Below are 20,048 nucleotides of genomic sequence, written 5' to 3' on the forward strand. Positions count from 1 at the left end.
TCATTTGAGAAACAGCAAGACCATCGTGGCTAGAGCAGAGTGAGAGGTAGAGAGTGGAGGGAGGTGAGGGCAGAGGGGCAAAGAATGGACTATTCAGGGCCATATGGGCTGTAGTGAGGAGTTGGGGCTTTATTCTAAAAGTGATAGTGGCAACAAATACCATAAGCTAGGTCAAAAGGCAAATGGCAAATTTAGAAACAGTTTTCAAGCAGAGGTAAAGGACTTCCTGCCTTAATATATAAAGAACTTCTACAAATCAATAAGAAAAAAAAAGACTAATAATCCAATACCCAAGTGTGCAAAGGATAGAACAAAACATTCATGGAAAAGGAAATACAGATGGCTCTTAAAATACAACATATGCTAAACAAAATAATACACATTTTGCATGAACACCAAGATAAACAAAGAAGAGGATATTTTAAAAAGGAATAAACAAATCCAACAAGAGAGGAAGCCTTGCACAGAACAATGATAACAATATACCTAAACTGAGAATGATTTCTGATTTACCCAGCCACCTGCACCCAAGGTCAAAATGGAAGATGTTCAGCCTCACGTACAAGGGAATTGCAGGCGACCACCACAGTGAGATACCATTTTCACCTATCCTGCTGGCGAAGGTAAAAAGTGATAACATGATACTGGTGAGAACATGTGGAAACAGCGAGCTTATCTATTACTGGTGAGATATAAATTGGCCTCACCTCTAAGAAAAGGTGAAGAGCACTATAAAAATTCCAAGTTTTCACCCCTTGATCAATCGACGGATAGCATCCTCCAGTTGCACTTGTGTGAGATGATGTGGGCGCTTACTACTAACAGCAAAATACGGGAAACTAAGTGTCCCCCACTAGGAGACAGGCTACAAAAATTATGGTGCAAACAATGAAAACTCTGATGACCTTTAAAAGGATGTTTGAGGGGGAATCTTTATATGTCGATGGAGACTATCTCAAAAATACATTATTAAGTAAAAGTTACTTTTAAAGTACATATAGCACACGACTGTTCACAGTAGTGCTATTCACAATTGCCAAACGGCAGAAAACCCAAATGTCCACCAACTGATAAATGAATAAACAAAATGTGGTATATACATGCCGTGGAATGTATTGTTCAGCCATAACATGGAATGAAGCACTGAGACATGCTACAGCATGGATGAACCGCAAAACCATGACGCTGCCCTGGCTGGTGTGGCTCAGTGGATTGAATGCCGGCCTGCAAACTGAAAGGCTGCCGGTTCAGTTCAGTTCCTGGTCAGCCAGGCCCCCAGTTGGGGGTGTGCAAGAAGCAGCCAATCAATGTTTCTCTCCCTCTCTTTGTCCTTCCCTTCCTTTCTCTCTGAAAATTAATACAATCTTTTTAAAAGATTTTATTTATTTTTACAGGGGAATAGGGGAAGAAAGAGAGGGGGAGAAACATTAACGTGTGTTTGCCTCTTGTGCACCCCCACTGGGGACCTGGCCTGCAACCCAGGCATGTGCCCTGACTGGGAACCAAACTGGCGACCCTTTGGTTTGCAGGCCAGCTCTCAGTCCACTGAGCCACACCAGCCAGGTGAAAATAAATAAAAGCTTTAACAAAACAAAACAAAACAAAACATGATGCTGAGTGAAAGAAGCCAGACACAAAAGAACATATATATTGTATGATTCCAATGTATATGAATTATCAAGAACAGGCAAATCCATAGATGCTGAAAGTAGATTAGCATTTCCCAGGCCAGTGGTAGACAGAAAGAATGAAGAGCAATTGCTTAGTGGGGGTGAGGTTTTCTGTTTGGGTGACGAAAATGGCTTGAAACTAGATGGTTGCACAACATCGTAAATGTGCTAAATGCCACTGAATGGAACACTTTAAAACATTTACAATGGTAAAACTTACGGTCAATACATTTTACAATATAAGAAAGTATATGTTGCCCACTATCATTTGTGTAAAAGTGGGGAAAAGAAATATATATGCATGTTTGCTTGACTAAACATAAAACATCTCTGGAAGGACAGGTAAGAAACTTTATATGTCTATGGGAAGTAAACTGGGTGGTAGAGGACAGGAGAGAGACAGACAGACAGACATGTTTTTCTGAATACCTAGCTTCAGGAAGGGTTTTATCCTAGTTGCCATCCCTTAGCTGCTCTGTTGGTGGACCCTGGAGCCATCCACTCCAACAGTGCAGTGACCCAGCAGGCAGAAGGTTCCCTCTGCCCAATCATCCATCCAAAATCCCAGGGATTGCGTCTTATTGGTCTGCATGTGTGCATGTCCATCCCTGGACCAATCAAGGCTGCCCAGGGAGACGGACCACATCACTCATTGGCAGAGCTGGAAGTGGGCTGGAGTCAGCCCTTCCATATCTCATAGAATGAGAGGACTTAAAGTTACACACTCAGGGGAAACCAAGGAGTTGGAATTGTGGAAGGGATGAAGTAGGCCAACAGGGAAAAGGCAGGATGAAAGAAATTCCATACATGCATCTCTGGAAACATGCGCCTCACTAGTCTCCTATTAGAGGAAGCTAAGGCTCAGCTGGAGCACAAGGCAGTTTAACCAAGGAGCTGGACCCTGCAATTCAGAGGAACGGTTTGCTTGTGGAAGCTTCGTCAAGTCTGGTATTGAAAGATGAGCAGTTACATCGACCATCCCACTTCTACAACCAAATCAGACCTTTACACTTTTTTCTCTTCTTCCTTTGTTTGTATCCCAGAAACTTCCAATACTCATCAGTCCACACTTGCCTCCCAACCCCACTTCTATACCCCAGGAAAATCTGCAACTTCTCTGCCTTCCTGGAGAAGAAATTCCCCATCCAGTGCCATACACTTTGTTCCTGGGTATTGAGAGGAACCAATCAGGACAAGGCTGAGAAGAGCCAGACCTATAGAGGGTAGCTCAAAGGAGAGTGGGGGATGTGTGGGGACAGAAGAGATTAAGTGGTTTGTGGTCCTGAGAAATGAGGGGAGACTTCTGACTGGATCATCAGCAAGTACACCTATTGGGAAACATTTTGTCCACAAAAATACATTTTGAAGTAATTATTCACTGGCCGCCTCTTTTACTTATTCATTGAAAAAAATTTTATTGAGCCCCTGCTATATGCTTTGCACTCACTGGGACTTCAGAACAAACAGCCCTGGTACAGAGGAGGAAATAGGCTCAGGGGTTTTGTCACTTGGTCGCAGGCAGAATTAGAATGAAGCCAACCTAGTTCCCAACCCACAGATGGGTTTCCTTGAGATGGATGGGATAGTACAGAGGGCTCCAGGAGGCTACCAAGTGCTACTCTAGGAAAGACCTTAGGATTGGGATTTCCCAAGGCTGGGTGGCTCTCAACACTGGGGAGCTTGGCTGGGTCCTGACTTCTTAGCAAGAATCTGCCCTTAAAATCTGGAGCTCAGACTGGCTTTTGAGGTTTAGGAACATTCCATCTCTCCTGGATCTCTAAGGAGGGAAAAGGGGCGGAGGAATAAGTAGGGAAGGAGAGAAGAGCTAGTTGAGAATGGGGATGGGGTCTCAGAGAGGCAAAGGGAAACCCAGTGCTCGCACAGCTCTAAGGGCCAAGGCCTGCCAGTGCCTCAGTTTGCTCATCTGTACAGAGGCAATGAAAACACCTGGGTATCACAAGGGTGTGCGTGCACAGCTGCTGTCTGGAGTATAGGTGGCATGCAAACGGAGGGTGTCCAGCAGCTCCAGAAGTCCAGCCCTGTCAGGGGGTGCTGCTTAGGGCTGAGTCCACCTGGTGAAGGGGCAGCCATTAAGACCTATGGGGGGCAGTTCCTGCCATGGTGGTTAGTTCCTGAGAGCTGGGGGTCAGGGGATGATAATAACACCCTCTATGATGACAGCTGGGCGGGCAGGGCCCTGCTGACAAGGAAAAGCCTAGGGAGACAGGTGTTCTGCTACCCAGACTCCACTTTGGTCTCCATGGCAACATCTGTGGAGCTCGGAGGGCAGCGAGGAGCTGGGGTGGGCCTGGGGAAAGGGCAGCCCATTTCCATGATGAGAGCTAGAGAACTGAATGTGGGTTCACTGTCTGGACAGTTAGTGGGAGGTTGGTTTCCATGGCTGTTGGTCAGGGGGGGACAACAGAAGTGGAGCTGTAGGTCTCTGGGGTGGAGGACGGTGAGATGGGGAAATGTGTGGTATCCATGGTTACAGCTAGAGGAGGAGGCACTATCTTCATGGGTGTGACTAATGAGGGAAGGGCTGTGTGACTCTAGGTGACATATAGAAGCTGGGCTTAGTGCCAATGGGAAGTGGGGTGGCCTGCTTCCAAAGCATGTAACATGGATTTTATGGGTCCCTGGGTCCTGGGGATGGTCTCTTTGGTGACAGCCAGGAAAAAGGAGGTCAGGTGGAGGCAGACTTGCCCTTCCAGAGAGATACCTGAGGGTGGGGCACAGCTGCCAGTCATGTGACCCAGCTGGGGTGTGTCAATCTGTCTGAGTGGTATCCCCTGAAACTAGAGAGATGGGGCTGTTCTCCATGGTGACCTGGGGACTTGGTCTGTTACTATGGAAACTTCAGGGGACTCCAGAGGGAGGAGGGGGAGAATGGGAATACCCAATCAGCAGGTCACAGTGGGGAGAGGACGGGAGCCCACAGTCTCCATGTGATTATGAGGGCATGATCACCTGTCCAACTCTGTGATTTCTAGTTCTTCTACAGGTGATGGGAGGGTGGTTTGGTTGTCCCGTGACTGTTAAGTCTTCAGCCTCCAGGGAGATACTGAGGATGTGTGACCAGTCTTCAGATAATCCCGGGGGGCCAGCCTCCAGGTGACTTCAGGGATGGTTCCATCTGTGTCCAGGTGACCTCTGGAGGAGTAGTCTTCAGGAGATGTCAGAATCTGTTGGCCTCCAGGGGTCCTGGGGGTGTGTGCCAGGTCTCCTAGAGAAAGTCAGGGGAGTAGGGGAAATCTGTCCAAGAAAGGGGGACTTGGTCGGTGTCCAGGAGACTCCAGGGGACTTGTCTCCCGGGACTGGCCGGTTTGGGGGGTATGGTCAGTGTTCAAGGACCACAGGAGCCTGGTCAGCCTGCAGGATGCTGCAGGGGACATGATCCGTCTCCAGGGGACAGCAGGGCACTCGGCCAGCCGCCAAGCTCCCCAGCCGTCCATGCCCTGGCCCTAGACGCGCAGCGGGGTCCAGGCAGCGGGGTCGCGTGCACCCCCGGCCCAGCCGCCACCTCCCGCCCAGCCCCAGCCCCAGCCTCCGGGTGCAGGGTCCCGCACTCCGGGAGCGCGGTAGCAGTAGACACCAAAGAGGCTGCGTGTGGCGTCCGGGAACCCGAGGCTGCGCACACCCGGTCGGTGGCCGCCGCAGCGCGCTCGAGGATTCACGATGGGGTAGCGCGCGCTCCCGTCTGCTAGCCAGCCTGCGGTACAACGGTCCAGCAGTTGCAACTTCCACGCGGCGAACAGCTGCCCCACCTTGGCCACGGCTGCGCCGCGCGCTGCACAAGCCCGAGCTGCTCCAGAAAAGGGCAGGGGCCGCAGCGGCTTCAGGAAGAACACTCGTCCTGCGGGGTTTGGGGGAGTGGTTAGGCCTGCTCCCGGGAGGTGGCTTCCTCTGGATTCAGGACGCCCCCTTCGTCTGCCTACAGTCTAGGACCCAGCCTCAAAATTAAAGAGCACTCCCTCCCATGCAGCCCGGGACCCCAGCTTCGGCCGGGTAGCGTGGATTTGCGCGCTGTAGCAGTCCCGGGGAAGGGCTCTCCTGGTCTGGTCCCCAGAGACCAAGGGCGAGGGACACGGAACTGGGGGTGGGGTGCAGTGGGAAAGAAAGACCGAGATGTTGGGGAACTCAGAAAGGCCTGTAGCAGGGGGTGGGAGGGCGGACGCGACCTACGCACCCGGGAGGTTGGACGTGAAGCAGAAGGCATCGTAGCGTTCCCCCGCGTTGTGGCGGTAGCCGTAGTTGCGCACGCCCCCGGAGGCACCTCTGCCAACCCCGGCGTTCCCGGGCCCGCCCAGGCCGCCGCAGGGCTCCCGGGGCTGGCTCACCGGGTACTGAACCGAGCCATCCCGCAGCCAGCCCGCGTTGCACCAGTCCAGGCCGTCGCGCCAGGCCGCGTGCAGCTGCTCTGCCGACGCCAGGATGGCGTCCTGCTCAGTGCATGCGCGCTGAGCTTCCGTGAAGGTCAGCTTGTAGCGGCCTCCACGGGGGTGGTAAGGGAAGACCACGCCTGGGGGGACACACGGGGGTCAGCTCAGGTCTCCCAGCCATCCCCCACCCACCTGATATCTGGGGTGCCCTGTGTCTGTTCAACCTAGATCTTTCAGTTCTTCCCTCACTCTGGTTTCAGACCTGACCATGCATTTTTCCAGCTCACACCCCTCACCGCTTCTTTTGCCTTAAGCTTGGCTCACTTGACCCTCCTCCTTAACATACTTAATCGTGTCTATGCCGTTTCCACCGCTGAAGACCTTTGCTCATATTCTTTCCACCTGTTGAACTCCTATTCATCCTTCAAAACCCAGCTCCCACAACCCCCCTTCATCCAGTCCTATGTGCTTCTGACATTCTCCCAGCACTAGGACCTTCTCTATGGACAAGCCCTGAGTCCACAAAACTGGGAATGTCTATGTCCAGTGCTGACTCCCCCACAGTGGGAGCCCCTGAAAGGTTGACCCTGTGCAAAACACCCTTTGATTCCCAGCATTGTCCAGGGCAGAACAAGTTGGTTTCCCTTCCACTGTCAGTTGTTACAACTCATCCTTCATCAGACTCGCAGTCAACTCAACTTATAAGTGCTCTGTGTGTCTGTGTTTGAAGGGTGGACCTTAGGGGTCAGTTGGGTACTCCCAGCAGTTGCAGGAATGAGATAAACAGGAGCAAGGGAGAAGACTTGGAGCCTGACCAGGATTTAAGTTCTGGCTCTGCTACTCACTAGTGTGTGCCCTGGGCAAGGCCCTAACCTCTCTAAGCCAGTTGAATCACCCTCAAGGGTTTTAGGAAAATTAAATGAGAGACTCCAGAGAGCTCTTTAACCAAGTTTGGCACATAGAAAACACCCAATAAAGGAAAATTGCTGCTATTATTGTGTTATTATTTGCTATTGTTGGGAAGTTCAGCAAGTGAAGGCCCTCAAATCGTTCCAAGTATCTTCTAAATGACTGAAGAAGTCAAACCAGGTGGAAGGGAATTCTTCAGGTAGAAACCCCACCTCCCAGCTCCATAGTCAGCCAATCAGAGCATCCCATCTCCCAGCCACAGTAATTGGCTCACAGATTGGCACATGACTCAAAAGTTGAGCCCAATGAGTGACAACTCTGGGACTCTTACTAGCACTCCTAGAAAATCAGTTGCTAAGCTGGGAAGGTGGAGGCCTGGCATGAATTTTTGGTTCCATCAAGGGAAACTTGCAAGAGGAAAGTGCACCCAGGGAAGCAGAGTTGAGGGAGTGATTCCTGGCATGGTGTGAGTGCCTGGTCCTCAGTGTGCGTGAATCCTACCCCAGGGTTTCCCAACATCCTCGCTATTGGCATTTTGGACTGGATCATTCTTTGCTGTGGGGAACTGTCCTGTGCTTTGTTATACTTCACAGTATCCCTGGCCTTTATCCACCAGATGTTACCAGCAACCCCCTTTTAGACATTGCAGTATCCCTCGGTGGCAAAAAATCACCCAGAATCAAAACTACCCCCCCCCCCACAAGCCTCTAAATTCCTTCAGGCCAATGATTTGATTTCTCTTTCTTGCAATACCCTCCCCTCTCCTCCCTTAGAAATGCAATCATCCTGCCCACAGACTGGTCACCTTCCAGGTCCAGCTTGACCATGCCGGTGTCATCCTCTAGTTCATTGGTGACCTCGCATTCATAGCGCCCATAGTCCTGCAGCGTGACATTTCGGAGAACCAAGGAGGCGTCCCCAGGACCATCACCCTGTAGCTCCGCCCGCCCTCGGTAGCTGCCAAACGCTCGGTGTTGGGGGCCCAACGCCACGAAGACATCGGTAAAGGCCAGCGGCTCTACCACCTTAGTCCACTTGAGGCGGACGCCGTCGTGGCTGTGGGTGGCTGCCTCATAGTGGTAACGGCAGGGCAAGACGATAGTGCCACCCCGGTGGCTGACCACCTGCCCAGGAGCTGTCTGGACCACCACGGAGCCCGACTCACCCTCTGTGGGCGATTAAAGAGGGTTCAGAAGAGGGCCCTAGGGGTGAGGTGGGGAGCCTGGGGAGGGGGGCTCTGGAAGGGGATGTGGTTATTAAACTTGTGTGTGGGGAAATGACATGGCTAAGGGGCTCAGGGAGGAGACTGGGAGGGAGAGGAAATGAAGAACTGTGGCCCTCAGGATCACCCCACGACGTCCCCTTTCCCCCCTCCATGCATCGGGCAATTACACTTGGACACAGCTCACTGACTCACCGAGCACGTGTACGACTTTCTTCCGGCCGCGCTGCGCCCCTGCGGGGGCCACGAGCAGCAAGACTCCCCAGGCCGCAGCCCAGAGCACACAGGGACTGAGGGCCGCCCGAGCCCACACCTGGGGGCACCGGGCGCTCAGTCCAACCTCCTGGCCTTTGCCTTTAGAGCAGGGGTCCCCAACCTCTGGGCCTCGGACCAGTACTGGACCATGGCCTGCTGGGAACCGGGCTGCACAGCAGGAGGTGAGCTTGAATGTAATGCACTTGAATCATCCAGAAATCATCCCGCCCCCCCTCACCACTCCGTGGAAAAATTTCTTCCACGAAACCGGTCCTTGGTGCTAAAAAGGTTGGGGACCGCTGCTTTGGAGGACTAGCCCCTTGGCTTTCATTCTCCGTGGCAAGGACTTCTCACGTGCCCAGGCCTCTTTCCATAGGGTCGCAGACGACTCCCCCAGGAAGCTTGGCAAAATTCCTCCTCCCCATTCCCTCTCCTGGGACCTCACATCCTCGCTCTAGCGCAAAGCCCAAGCCACTGAACTCACCCGCTTTAGTCCCACCTGATCCGCTAACCCTAACACCGGCGGGCTCCGAGCCCCGCCCTCTTCTCTCTCTGGCCCTGGCGGAGCAAGGGAGGGGGAGGGAGGAGCTGGAGCCGCGGCAGCGGCAAGGTTACTCTTGCGCCAGGAGACTGCAGCAAATCGGGCCGGGGCAGGGGTGGGGGTGGATGCGGAGGAGTTGTGGAGAGAGGGAGAGAGACAGAGAGAGGATGGGGGGGGGGGAATGACACAGAAAAAGAGGGAGAAATGAAGACAGAGGAGAGCGAGAGGGGGAAAGACAGAAGAGGAAGAAAAGGAGACAGATGTAGAGAAAGAGACAGATGCAGAGAGAGTGACAGACACTGAAGAGAGGAGAGAGAGCAAGAAGGAGAGAAACACAGAGAAGAGGGAGACTTTGAGGCAGCGAAAGTCAGAGAGATTCAGAGGAGAGAAAATAAGCCAGGAAAAAAAGAAGAGGGAGAGAAACGTAGGGAGAGGAATAGAGAAGGAGAGGCAGGGAGTTCGAGAAGGAGGATGAGAGATAGGAGGGATGGGAGAGATGGAGCGGGAGAGGGACTGGAGAGAGAAACACGGAGGGACATAGAGACAGAGCGAGGATCCAAGAAAGAGGACTTATCCGGACCCTCGCCGCGGCCGCACTCACCATGCTGCTAGTACAGCCCCTGCAGAGCGGCCCCTACGCTCCAGGACTTCGCTCCTGGCACACGCGGGAAACACTGGGCGGGTCTCAGCAGGCGGCGCAATCCGGACGACTGCCTGCAAGGGGAGGAGGGAAGGAGGCAGACTAGGTGGCGGGGGAAGGGGGATGTTAAAGGGAAAGCGGACGTGCGCTTCGCGGAGAGGAAACCCGCACAGGGACGGAAGACAGAATGCGCTGGGTAGTGAGTGCAGGACCAGGTCCCTGCCCTTGCTGGCTGACTGTGGCCCGCCGGGGCACTTCTCTGGGCCACAGCAACCGTCTTTAGGGCTGGCTAGGTAACCGTCTTTAAAACGGAAGGGGACGACCTGATGGAGTCTTCCATGTTAGACGCCCTGCATAGGCAGGGGGCTGAGTAACCTGGGAAAGGGGCTTAGCCTGCAGGTCTGTTTTCCTGTTTGTCACTGGGTGACCATCCCGTTGTCCTAGGCTCTGGCACTGCAAAGGTGCTCACTCTGTGCAGTCACCCACTCATGCAGCAACAGATCCAAATCCTGCTCTGCCCCTCACCCACTGTGGGGTCTTGGGAGAGTTTGGTCTCTCTGAACCTGTTTCCACCTCTGGGGAATGGAGTACTGACTCTTCCGTGAAGATTCAATGGTTAAACATACATTAGGTGCCTAATAAGTGTTGGTAAGAGTGAGGAGCAGGGGAGTCTGATTAAGCCCCTGACCCTACCCTGGGCCTTCATGCAGGTTCAATAATCAAACCAGGAAACAATAACCTCTTCCCCCACCCCCTGGACTGCCTCCCCAGGCTGTTTCCCTGAAGTGTGAGCCAACCAGACAGCAGGGACAGGGGTATGAGCTCTGTGGGGAAGTGGCCAGGGCTTGGTTCTTAGCTGCATCCAGGAGGTGTGACCTCAGACCAGCACATTCACCTCGTGCAGGCTCAGTTTCCCCATCTGGAATATGGGGTGAGATCCACCACATTATACAGCGTGTGAGGTTAGCCCTTGGCATGGTGAGCAGTAGATGCTTAATAACTGTGCCACACTTTTAATTATTATAATTTATTGGCAGGGATAGGACTTTGGACTCTTCTCCTAGTTGTGGCTTCAGGCAGGTCCTGATCCTCTCTGGGCCTCCGTTTCCCCATCTGGAAGGTGGAGCTGCACTCCCGCTGGAGGCAGACTTCTGCTGTCCCGCCCCTTCAGCTCCTGACAGCTGCACTGGCGGTGATGGTGGGCCAGTGTGGGGTCTGAGAGGACAGTCCCTCACCCCTGTGCCCTGAAACATTCAGGCAGCAACATTTCAGGCATCAAAAGAACTTTTAATAGAAGGATCCGTGGAGGTAATGGGTAAATTCTTCAAAGGAGCAGGAGAATCCATAGAGGTTTGGGAGCAGTGCCCGCTTAGCATGGCCATGGTCCTCTCTGCCCGAACACCTAGCCTTGGGTCTTCCATCCCACCAGCTGGCCTTCAAACCACCATAGCCAGAAAGAAAGACAACAGGGATGTATCTGCTGTCTCTAAAAACCCCAACCTATGCTTCTGAGGACAGGGCTGGCTAGGTGTGTAACAGAGTCCTGGGGAATCCCACAGCCCCCTCAGTGCTGCTTCTTGTGGGGAGCCTGGGAGCTGGAGGGCAGGTGCAGGAAGAAGGTCGGCCACCGCAGGCAACGGTAAGCCAGCAGCTGGGGGCCCAGCGCATACAGCAGGTTGCACAAGAAGAAGCAGGCCCGGGCATCCTCCGGCACACGATAGGTGAAGGGTGTGCGCAGGTGCATGGAGGCACCCATGTGTGAGAACTGCGCCTGGTGGCCACACAGGGAGGTTGAATGTCAGGGGCTGGGAGAGAACCAGTCCCAGTAGCACCAACATCTCACCCTGGGGAGCCCAGAGGGCCCCTGTCCCCATCTTGCTGGCTCTGCTGACCTACCTGTCTCCCCTTTCCAGTCCATATGTCTGTCTCTAAATATCCCTGTCCCCACAGGTTCTGTCTGTCCTTGTACATCTGTCTGTGAGCCTCTCTCCAGCTGCCTAACCAGAACCATGTTCACTCACTCTATCTACCGGACCCTAATCTAGGTCCAGTTCTTCCCCATCCCAGGCAGCCGCCCTTGACACAAATCCTGTTGATTCTACCCCATAGATATCCTCCTGGTCATCTGACCTGGGCCCAGCTTTTATCATATCCCGTCAGGAGCCCAGAAACAAGACCCCCAGCTCTGACTGGGTCCTCCACTGCTCCCATGACTTTCCATCTTTCTATACACAAGACCCCCAAAGTCAGAGTTCAAAGCCCTGGGCATCTAGCTGCCAATTTCTCTTGCTTCTGCCTTTACCCTTTTTATGACTCTGCTAAATCACTGTCCCCCTCTGTGCCTTTCCTTATGCTGTTCCCATTCCTGGAATGCCATTTCCTGCCTGGACAACTCATAGCCACATGTCTAAGCCCAGTTCCTACGCCCACTCTTCTAAGAGATCTGTCCCCTCTGGAATCCTTCTCAGCCTCTGCCCCTCCCTCTCTTCAGTTCTAACCCCATGGGGTTGGGGGTCTGTGCCTAGCTCTTTCTCCCCCAGGCTAGGGAATCCTGGGGTACTGATCTAAGGCTGAGGCCTCTCAGGGGCCCAGCATCACCCTGCCCAGGGAGAGCATAAAATCAATTGATGGGTAGGCAGAAACTTTCTTTGTTGTGCACCTGCCCCGTCCCACCCCATCTCACCTGGCCAATGGCTCCGGCAAACACCATGGCCCAGTCAGGCAGCCAGGAACAGCCAGGAAAGATAAGGGCATAGGCAGCCAGGCCATAGAAGGGCAATGCATAGAACATGTACACCAGCATCTGGGGGCACAGCCAATGGGGATGAGCAGCTGCTCCAGGTGGATCTCCTGAGGCCCCTCTAGTTGGGGCCCTGGGAGGATCTGGCCAGCCTCAGGCCCCACACAGGATAGAGGCTCTTTGTATATCCTGCCTCGTGCAACCTGCACCTCTCTTTCCTTTGGGCACCCCCCTGCCCCCCTCACAGACACACACTGAGCCCACCCACATAACTCCTGGCCACAATGATCAGCTACATGATGGGCATGTGATTCAAACTCGGCCAAACCAGAGCCTGCCTGAGACTTGTGTTTAAGCTGGGGGGAAATAAAGGCTCACATTCCTCTGGGGCAGCTAAGTAGGGCAGAAGGAAGCCTGGAGCTACCCAAGGCTCTCTCTGCCATCCCACAAAGGGACCATTAGGAGTAGAGCCCATGCAAAGAAAGCAGAGCCCAGAGACAGAAGTCTTGAGTTCCTGGATCCAGCCATACCTGAAGCTATGTTTATACTTTTTTGGTAGCACAATAATTCCATATGTGCTTCTGCTAGTTTGACTTGTGTTTTTGGCACCTGCTTCAGAGAGGCCCAGTGGACCCCTATGCATGGCAGGATCACAGTTGTCTCCTCCCACCTGCCTTCTCACCTGTACCTTTGGGTAGGCCACAGGGTCTCGCAGGTATGGTTCATACTGATAGATATAGACAAAGCAGGCATCTGTGGGGCAGTCAAGCACCACCTGGGTTCAACAGAAAAACCCACAACCCACTTCAAACATCCCTCCCACAGGAAACCTTCCCCAGCCTCCCAGGCGGTGCCTGCATCCCTCACTCTGGCCTTTCCTAGTCTTAGTTCTCTCCTCTGGCTGAGGATCCACAGATACCAGAGCTGGTGAGAAGGCTACAGGGAATGAGGCTTCGTGATGGAACACTCAATGAAGAACTCATTAAAGACTCTAGGAGAAACATCTCTGATGATCAGACAGGAGAGTAGTGGCCCTTTTGTACAGAGTAAAGGAACATATTTGGGAAGGGAAGGCTGGGAGGAAGGCTGAAGGCAGGAGAGGGGTAGGCTAGCCAGACTCACAAGGCCCCGGAAGAGGGTGAAGAACCCAGCCAGGATGAGGTATATGATGAGGGCCAGGTCAGCGGGGCGCTGCAAAAGGCCCTTTCTTTGATCCTCTTGCACCTGCCCCATGGGAGAGAGACTGTGAGAAGTCTGCTATCCAACAGGCACTCCAAAGAGGCTCATCTCCTCTTTCCTAATGACCAAGGAGATCCTTCCAAGGAGATAATATTTTTGACCAGGATCAACTCAAATGGAGGACATTGAGGCAAGTGGGCCCAGACCAGCCTGAGGGCAAGGTACGTACCATGTTGGGGGTGCAGCTGGTTGGTGACCGGGACTCCTTGAAGACCCTCACACCAGCCCAGCATGGGACCAGCACGTATGGGAGGGCGAGGAAGAAGGTGGGCCTGACCTCGGAGCTGTATTTCCCTGTCACGGAGAGGCGAGCGGCACTCAGTGAGGCTCTCCCAGGCCTGGCTGGGCCCTTCCGGTAGGTGGGCCACACCAGAGCCTCTGGAGGGAAGTCATGATTCACAAAAGCCGTACTTGCTCAAGCTTTTCTTCGTTTTTTTAAAAAATTTTCTTCTTCTTCTTTTTTTTTTTCCTACTTACTTAACATTCCTGCTTCGCCAGTGCTGACAAGATGTTGCCCACGCTCCTCAGACAGGCCTGCCTCAATTTACCTTTTGTACATAGCTCCTACACTTCAGCTGTTCTTGGCTCCCCCTGGAAACATCCCCCCAAAAGAAAATGGGGAGAGGTGGGCAGGTTGCTGGCTTAAGCTGTGCATGAACAGGCACACGGGGCCCTCTGCAGACCTTGGGGAGGGGATGGAGGACCCAGTGGGGGCTGCCAGGCACAGAACAGTGATGCTGGGGAGGCAGGATTCCTCAAAGCCAAGTCTTTACCAAGAATGTTTCCCAGGAGAAACACCAGGAGGCTCATGACGAAGGATCCCAGCCAGTACAGTCCCAGGTTCCGATACCTTTTCCTGGGTGGACGATGAAGGGATGCTCAGTAGATACCCATCCCCAGTCTCAGAGCACCAGCCAGGGCCCAGGGTGCATACTAGGCTCCCCAGCTCTGGGTCCTTTCCAGTTTTGCCCAAGATAAAAGAGACAACAGGAAGTTGAATGAGAGAATAAACAGTCAGACCCTCTGTCCAAATACAGAAGTGGCTGCCCAGGCACAGGGTGGTACAAGAGAAGAGAGCCAACCACCATGGTAACCGGTGATATTCCCCAGAAGCTTCTCCTGGCTACACCTGGCTGGAGTTCTGAAAGGCCTCCTGATTCCCCCTACAGACACTTCTGGCTCCACCCCAGTTGAAGATCCCATTTGAGAACTTGACCTGTTTCCCAGGGTCCAGGTACCACCCTGCCCACCCCTCGCACCTTCTGCGGATGGCACCGGCCATGGCCAGGTAAAGGAGGTAGTGAATGATGCCATCCCAGTAGCAGATGAAGACTCCGTGCGCAGTACGCAGGTATGGCTCACCCTGTGGGGGCAGGTGCGGGACTCAGACACGCAGCCAGGCAAGGGGTATCCCAGACCAACCCCTACATACCTCCTTGGTGTAGAACTCCATGAAGCCCACCATGTAGCCATCCTCCTGGAGAGCGATAAGGAGGTCCACCACTGAGGTGAAGGCAAAGGCTGCAAACACTGTGGGGAGAGTGTTCAGGGCAGGCCTGGGCACAGGCGGGGCCTGAGGCTGTGGCAGGGACCCAGATCCAGTCAATGACTCTGCAGCCAACTGTTCCCAGTTCCTACTCCACAGGTCACATGAACCATAACCTTGCCTCTAGGGGAGGCACGGTCCTTGCCTTTGGGGTTCCCAGGCTGGGAGAGGCACTGCTCCTGCCTTTAGGAGACCCCAGAGTGATGGGAAGACAGTTCCTGCTCTCTGGAGGTCCAAGTCTGAACGAGAGGGTCTCTGAGCTTCCCCAATCAGTGGGGGTTCTCCAGTCCAGTGTGAGCCCTTCAAGAGCACCCCAGTCTGATGGAGGAGGCCCTTCAAGGATGCCCAGTGTGACAGAGAAGCCGTCGTTCACACAGTTCTCTTCCCTAGGACCTTCCCACAGACTCACCAGCATAGAGTGGGTCGTAGTAGATCTCCCCGCGGGACAAGCTATAGATAGCCACAAAGAGCAGACCCAGGACCAGGGCACTCATCAAGGTCACCCCAAGGGGGCTGTAAAGAGGAAAACCAAGTCAGGGAAGCCAGACCCAGTGCTGAGGTCCCACTCCATCCTGGTGAGGGCAAGAATAGACTCCAGGAAGCTCCAGGTGATGAGGCTGAAGTATCTGTCCGTTCAGAAATGCCTTTCCCTTAAACTGCCCTTTCCCATCACCAGGCTCCTGCCCCGGCCGGCCGTTCCTCCTCCTGGAAACTCCTTCCAGAAGTCTCCTTTCCACTTGATGAAATTCTACTCATCCTTCATTGCCCTTCTACACTGCTCCTCCTCCAGAGAGCTTTCTCTGACTCCTCAAGAAAGATCATTGCTGGACTTGAGCCAGGTATAGAGGGGGCATCTGTCAACCCATCCTGACCGTACGATTCATCCCATCACTTGCTGATATGTTTGACTCAGTTAGGTTAGTTGTTCAACACGGAGGAGGCTCTCTGCAGCCAGACCCAGCGCCCACACCTACTAGATGGTCTCCAGTGCTCAGCTCTATATGCCTCGCTATGTGAAGCTCCTGACTCTTCCCAGCTAAAGTCCAAATGCCTCCATCAACCCCACCCTACTCCTACCCTGATCTGTGCCCATCAACCAGATAAAGCAGGTCAATCAATTGTATAGACAATAAAAGCCAAGTCTCCAGGCAGCTCCCCAAAATTGGCAAGGCCCAGAGAGGGCAGGAGATCTATCCAAGGTCACACATTCTTTCCCCCTCTACCACTCTTTCTAGACCCCTACCTTCTCTGGTACCCCTCTAACCACTAGGATCCCCACTCCTGGCCCCATCTGACCAACAATGACAGTTATAGTAACCAGAGTCTTAGCACACCATTTATTATCCTTAATTAACAATGGGTTGAGATCTAGGATCACATTCATTACACAGTGAAGAAACTGAAGCTCCCAGAGGCAACCTGGAATACTTGAGGTCTTGGGGGATGGAGAAAGGAATTTGTATCCAAGGAGCCAACCCCACATTCAAGAGTGTCTCTACCCCATATCTTGGGTTGAGCTGGGTTTAGGAGTGTGAGGGGCTTGGCTGATGCCTGATACCCAGTGGCTAGATCCACAGGGTTAGGGTCTAAGATTAGGAATCAGAGACAGGGTAGTCTGAGGCATGTACAGGGAAACTGAAGCTAGGAAAGTCTCAGGCCTTTAACAGGAGATGGAGGTACTACCTGGTAGGGGTGGTGCAGCAGAAGGTGTGTGGCAAGAGCCCGGTCACCAGAGCCTTATCTGGGGCAATACTTTGACCCTTAGCGACTTTGGAGCCTGTGCTGGGCACATCCCTGGGAAAACCCAAGAAACACTCCAAAACCCTGCCCTGTGGGGGACTCTGCTTCTGAACGTCCCTTCTCCCCAGGTCCCAGAAGTCCTAGGGAGCAACCCCATCCCTGGCACACAGCCTCGGGGCCAGCGGGAAAAGAACTTCCGGTTGGGGATTTCGACCCAGGCCCCAGGCCCCAGCCCCCACCCCCAGCCAAAAGGCCCGGGTAGCAGGGCTCACCTGGAGCCAGGCCCAGCTGGTGCACATCCTCTCTGGCCCCTTCCTCAACCCCCTAGAGCAGCCCGCCATCCTACCGCCTCCCGCACGCACTGAGAGAGCACCGAGACGTGGTTGAGCACGTAGGACACAGGAAGGGCACCAAGCGACAGAGCCGCGATCTTGCCCGCCAGCGGCGGGATGTCCATAGCGGCGGTGCCCAAATCCCGGGACTTCTGTTCTGGCCGCGTAAGACTCCAGGGAGCTGTACTCTTCCGCTGGAGCAGCGGAGTGTCTGGGCCGGAGGTTGTCAGGCACCCTGCCCGGCCCCGCCCCGCCCCGCACAAAGGTCGCCCCCAGCTGCGCCCTGGTCCTGTCACTGACTGAGCCGCCCCTCACTTCCCAGGCCACACCCTCTCGCAGCAGCCCTACCTTCTTGACACACTTGCTAGACTCAGTGGTTGTCCCCAGTGGCCGATCCCAGTGGCCGTCCTGCCACACAGCCTCAGTTTCCCTCTCTATTAAAGTCTAGAAAGTGGGCTAGAACGTGACGCCCGCATCCGGGAGCCAGCAACTTAATTCTGAGGGACTCGTTCTGTCCTGTTCTGTTCTCCTGCTTTCTTAATTCTTTTTTAAGACGGAGGGGAAGGGAGGGAGAGAGGGAGAGAAACATCGATTGGTTGTCTCTCGCACGCCCCCCACTGGAGACCCAGCCCGCAACCCAGGCATGTGCCCTGACTGGGAATGGAATCGGCCACATCTCGGTTAGCAGGCCAGCACTCAATCCATGAGACACATCAGCCAGGCCTGCTTTCTTCATTCTAAGGCACCAGTGTCTCAGCCTCCAGAATCCTGAACCGCCCCCCTCCCGCCCCGCCCCATTCCCCAGGCCTCTCTCCCCAGGCGAGGATCGAGTGGGCGTGGTCTGTGCGCACTGGAGGAACCAGCTTCTCTTCTAGGGTGCAGTTCCTTTCAGAGCCATTGGATTTGAATTTTCAGTAATGTGTGGACGACAAACACATTTAAACACTTGTCCAAGTGTGAAAGCTTTAACAGCCTGGGGGCCATATCAGGGCGGGCAGCTACAGCCCTGAGTTGGGATCCCTTGAAGGACTCTGATTCTGTGCTGGGATCCTTCCATATAGCCTGGGCACTCTGGGCACCTTGGGGGGGTGGGGGCGGGAGGTGGAGGGAGGATACTCAAGTTGGGGTTGGGGGAGGTCGGAGAGAGGGGGCCCAAGGGGTAGGATGAGATTAGATGAGGATGGAGCCAGTTTGCTGACAAATTTGTTCTGGAACAGCATTCCTAGCAAGAATAGCACAGGCCTGGGGCTGGGAGGTGGGGAGCTGCAGGATGGTTCTTGAACAGCCTGTAGGATGTGCTGGGTCCAGGGTGAGATGTAAAGGGGTAGACAGATGAGGGAGAGGGCTGCAGGGTGGAGAATGAGGTGTCAGTCTTTGTCACTCCCTCCAACCAGCCTCAGGTTCTCAGCCACGTGGGACTTATGGCAGCTGGAAATGGATGAGTAGTGCCCACACAATTCCTTCCCCCAAAAGGTGGGGGGTACATCTGTGGTTGGGGAAGACTGAAACCCTTACCCCTTTTACTTGCAGCCCCTTGGCTTTGTGACAGCTGGATCCTATGTCTGTCTGAGCCCAGGTGACAGCATGTTCTGGCCTTCCCCAGGTTCCTCTGGGCTGACCTGAAGCTCCAGCCTGTTTTCTTGACCTCCCCAACTCTGGCAGTCCTAATAGCCCCCAGTCCTCCTCCCTGCATACGAAATAGTCCCTTTTGCATTTCCTCACCTCTGAAAGCAGATCCCTATGTCCCCTCCCTGCCACCTGCAGTGCTAGGGTGTCTAGTCCAGCTGTCTAGGGACCTGGCCCTGTCCTGGAGGCACCTGTGCACACATGTACACAGGGCATTTGGAAGCCTCCTCTTCCAACCCTACTGTGCATGGGGGTAAAGTCCATGAGTTGAGTCTGGCCAGCCTCCCAGTCACTGAGAATTCAATGGAGGGGTGACTTTGACCTGCACAATAGGGTACATGGGACCAAGGCCCAGAGTCCTGATTGCTGGAACCTTCCACTGCCCACAGCTACTCCTCTGTGCTCAGGACCCTTGCACTGCCCACTTCTTTGCCCTACCTGGGTACAGCACCCATGGAAGGGGGATGATGGCTTGTGTCATCCAGTCTGTGTTCTGCTGCCGAGACCCTCCCAGTCTCTGAAGCCCCCACTGAGACCCTGCCACAGTGCCACAGCCCCCAGTTCCTCCAGGCAACACTGATCAGTCTCAGATTGCTAGGTGTTCACTGCCACATCCCTCACCATCTGATTCAGTTGGTGCTCAGTGTTTGCTGAGTGACTGTGTGAACACTAGTTGGCCCAGGAGCCCAACTAGCTCAATCAAGCCCATGAGCCTACATGGGTTGAGCAGGACCCACTGGGTGCATGCGTGGGACAGGTGGGTGTCCCAGATTCTGATTTCCAGGCTCTGATACTTCAAGAATGACTGCAGCTGGACAAGATCCCTGGGTGTTTCTGCACAAATGTGAGGTGCTAGCTCTGGACATGGGTAGCTCCCAGCACACACCTTGCTTGGCCCAGGCCACCAACCTGCCTCCTATCCTCTAGGAGGTGTGTGACATCTTAGCACACAGTTGTCTCACAAAGACAAGAGTCACAGTGTGTACCACACAGGTGTGGCCCAGGGTGGCTGGGGCATCCTGGACTGAAGCATCACTGCCAGGGGAGGCCACCTGCTGGCAAGGTGAAAAGCATAGGTGTACTCTGGGGAAGGCTGGGCCCTGTCCGGAGGCCCCTCCATTTCCCTCCTACAATGCAGTGATAGGCTGGGAGGGGCCAGCCACCCTGGCCCAGGTGTGGCCCTCCCTTCAATACCAACCAAGGCTG

The 20,048-nt window shown here is 54.1% G+C and overlaps 2 protein-coding genes across 3 annotated transcripts; both read right to left on the minus strand.

Annotated features, from left to right (window-relative positions):
* Positions 1-3,081: 3,081 nt before the first annotated feature.
* On the minus strand, positions 3,082-9,642 carry HAPLN4 (hyaluronan and proteoglycan link protein 4). The gene is made up of 5 exons (XM_045195899.3): positions 9,581-9,642; positions 8,379-8,496; positions 7,767-8,129; positions 5,860-6,192; positions 3,082-5,526 (listed from the first exon to the last, which is right to left on the minus strand). Exons 1-5 carry the CDS (start codon positions 9,581-9,583, stop codon positions 5,135-5,137), a joined length of 1,209 nt encoding a protein of 402 aa, XP_045051834.2. The 5' UTR covers positions 9,584-9,642; the 3' UTR covers positions 3,082-5,134.
* Positions 9,643-10,885: 1,243 nt separating this feature from the next.
* Positions 10,886-17,456, minus strand: TM6SF2 (transmembrane 6 superfamily member 2). 2 transcript variants are annotated; one of them, XM_024560675.4, is made up of 10 exons: positions 17,247-17,456; positions 15,554-15,657; positions 15,031-15,128; positions 14,858-14,961; positions 14,372-14,454; positions 13,768-13,892; positions 13,482-13,583; positions 13,042-13,134; positions 12,303-12,422; positions 10,886-11,390 (listed from the first exon to the last, which is right to left on the minus strand). In XM_024560675.4, the coding sequence occupies exons 1-10, from the start codon at positions 17,339-17,341 to the stop codon at positions 11,184-11,186; spliced, it is 1,131 nt and encodes a 376-aa protein (XP_024416443.2). In that variant the 5' UTR covers positions 17,342-17,456; the 3' UTR covers positions 10,886-11,183. The 2 variants fall into 2 exon arrangements, with proteins under 2 accessions (XP_024416443.2, XP_045051842.2); XM_045195907.3 differs by lacking the exon at positions 13,042-13,134.
* Positions 17,457-20,048: the final 2,592 nt, after the last annotated feature.

Source organism: Desmodus rotundus, chromosome 9, assembly GCF_022682495.2.
Source record: "Desmodus rotundus isolate HL8 chromosome 9, HLdesRot8A.1, whole genome shotgun sequence".
Taxonomy (NCBI): domain Eukaryota; kingdom Metazoa; phylum Chordata; class Mammalia; order Chiroptera; family Phyllostomidae; genus Desmodus; species Desmodus rotundus.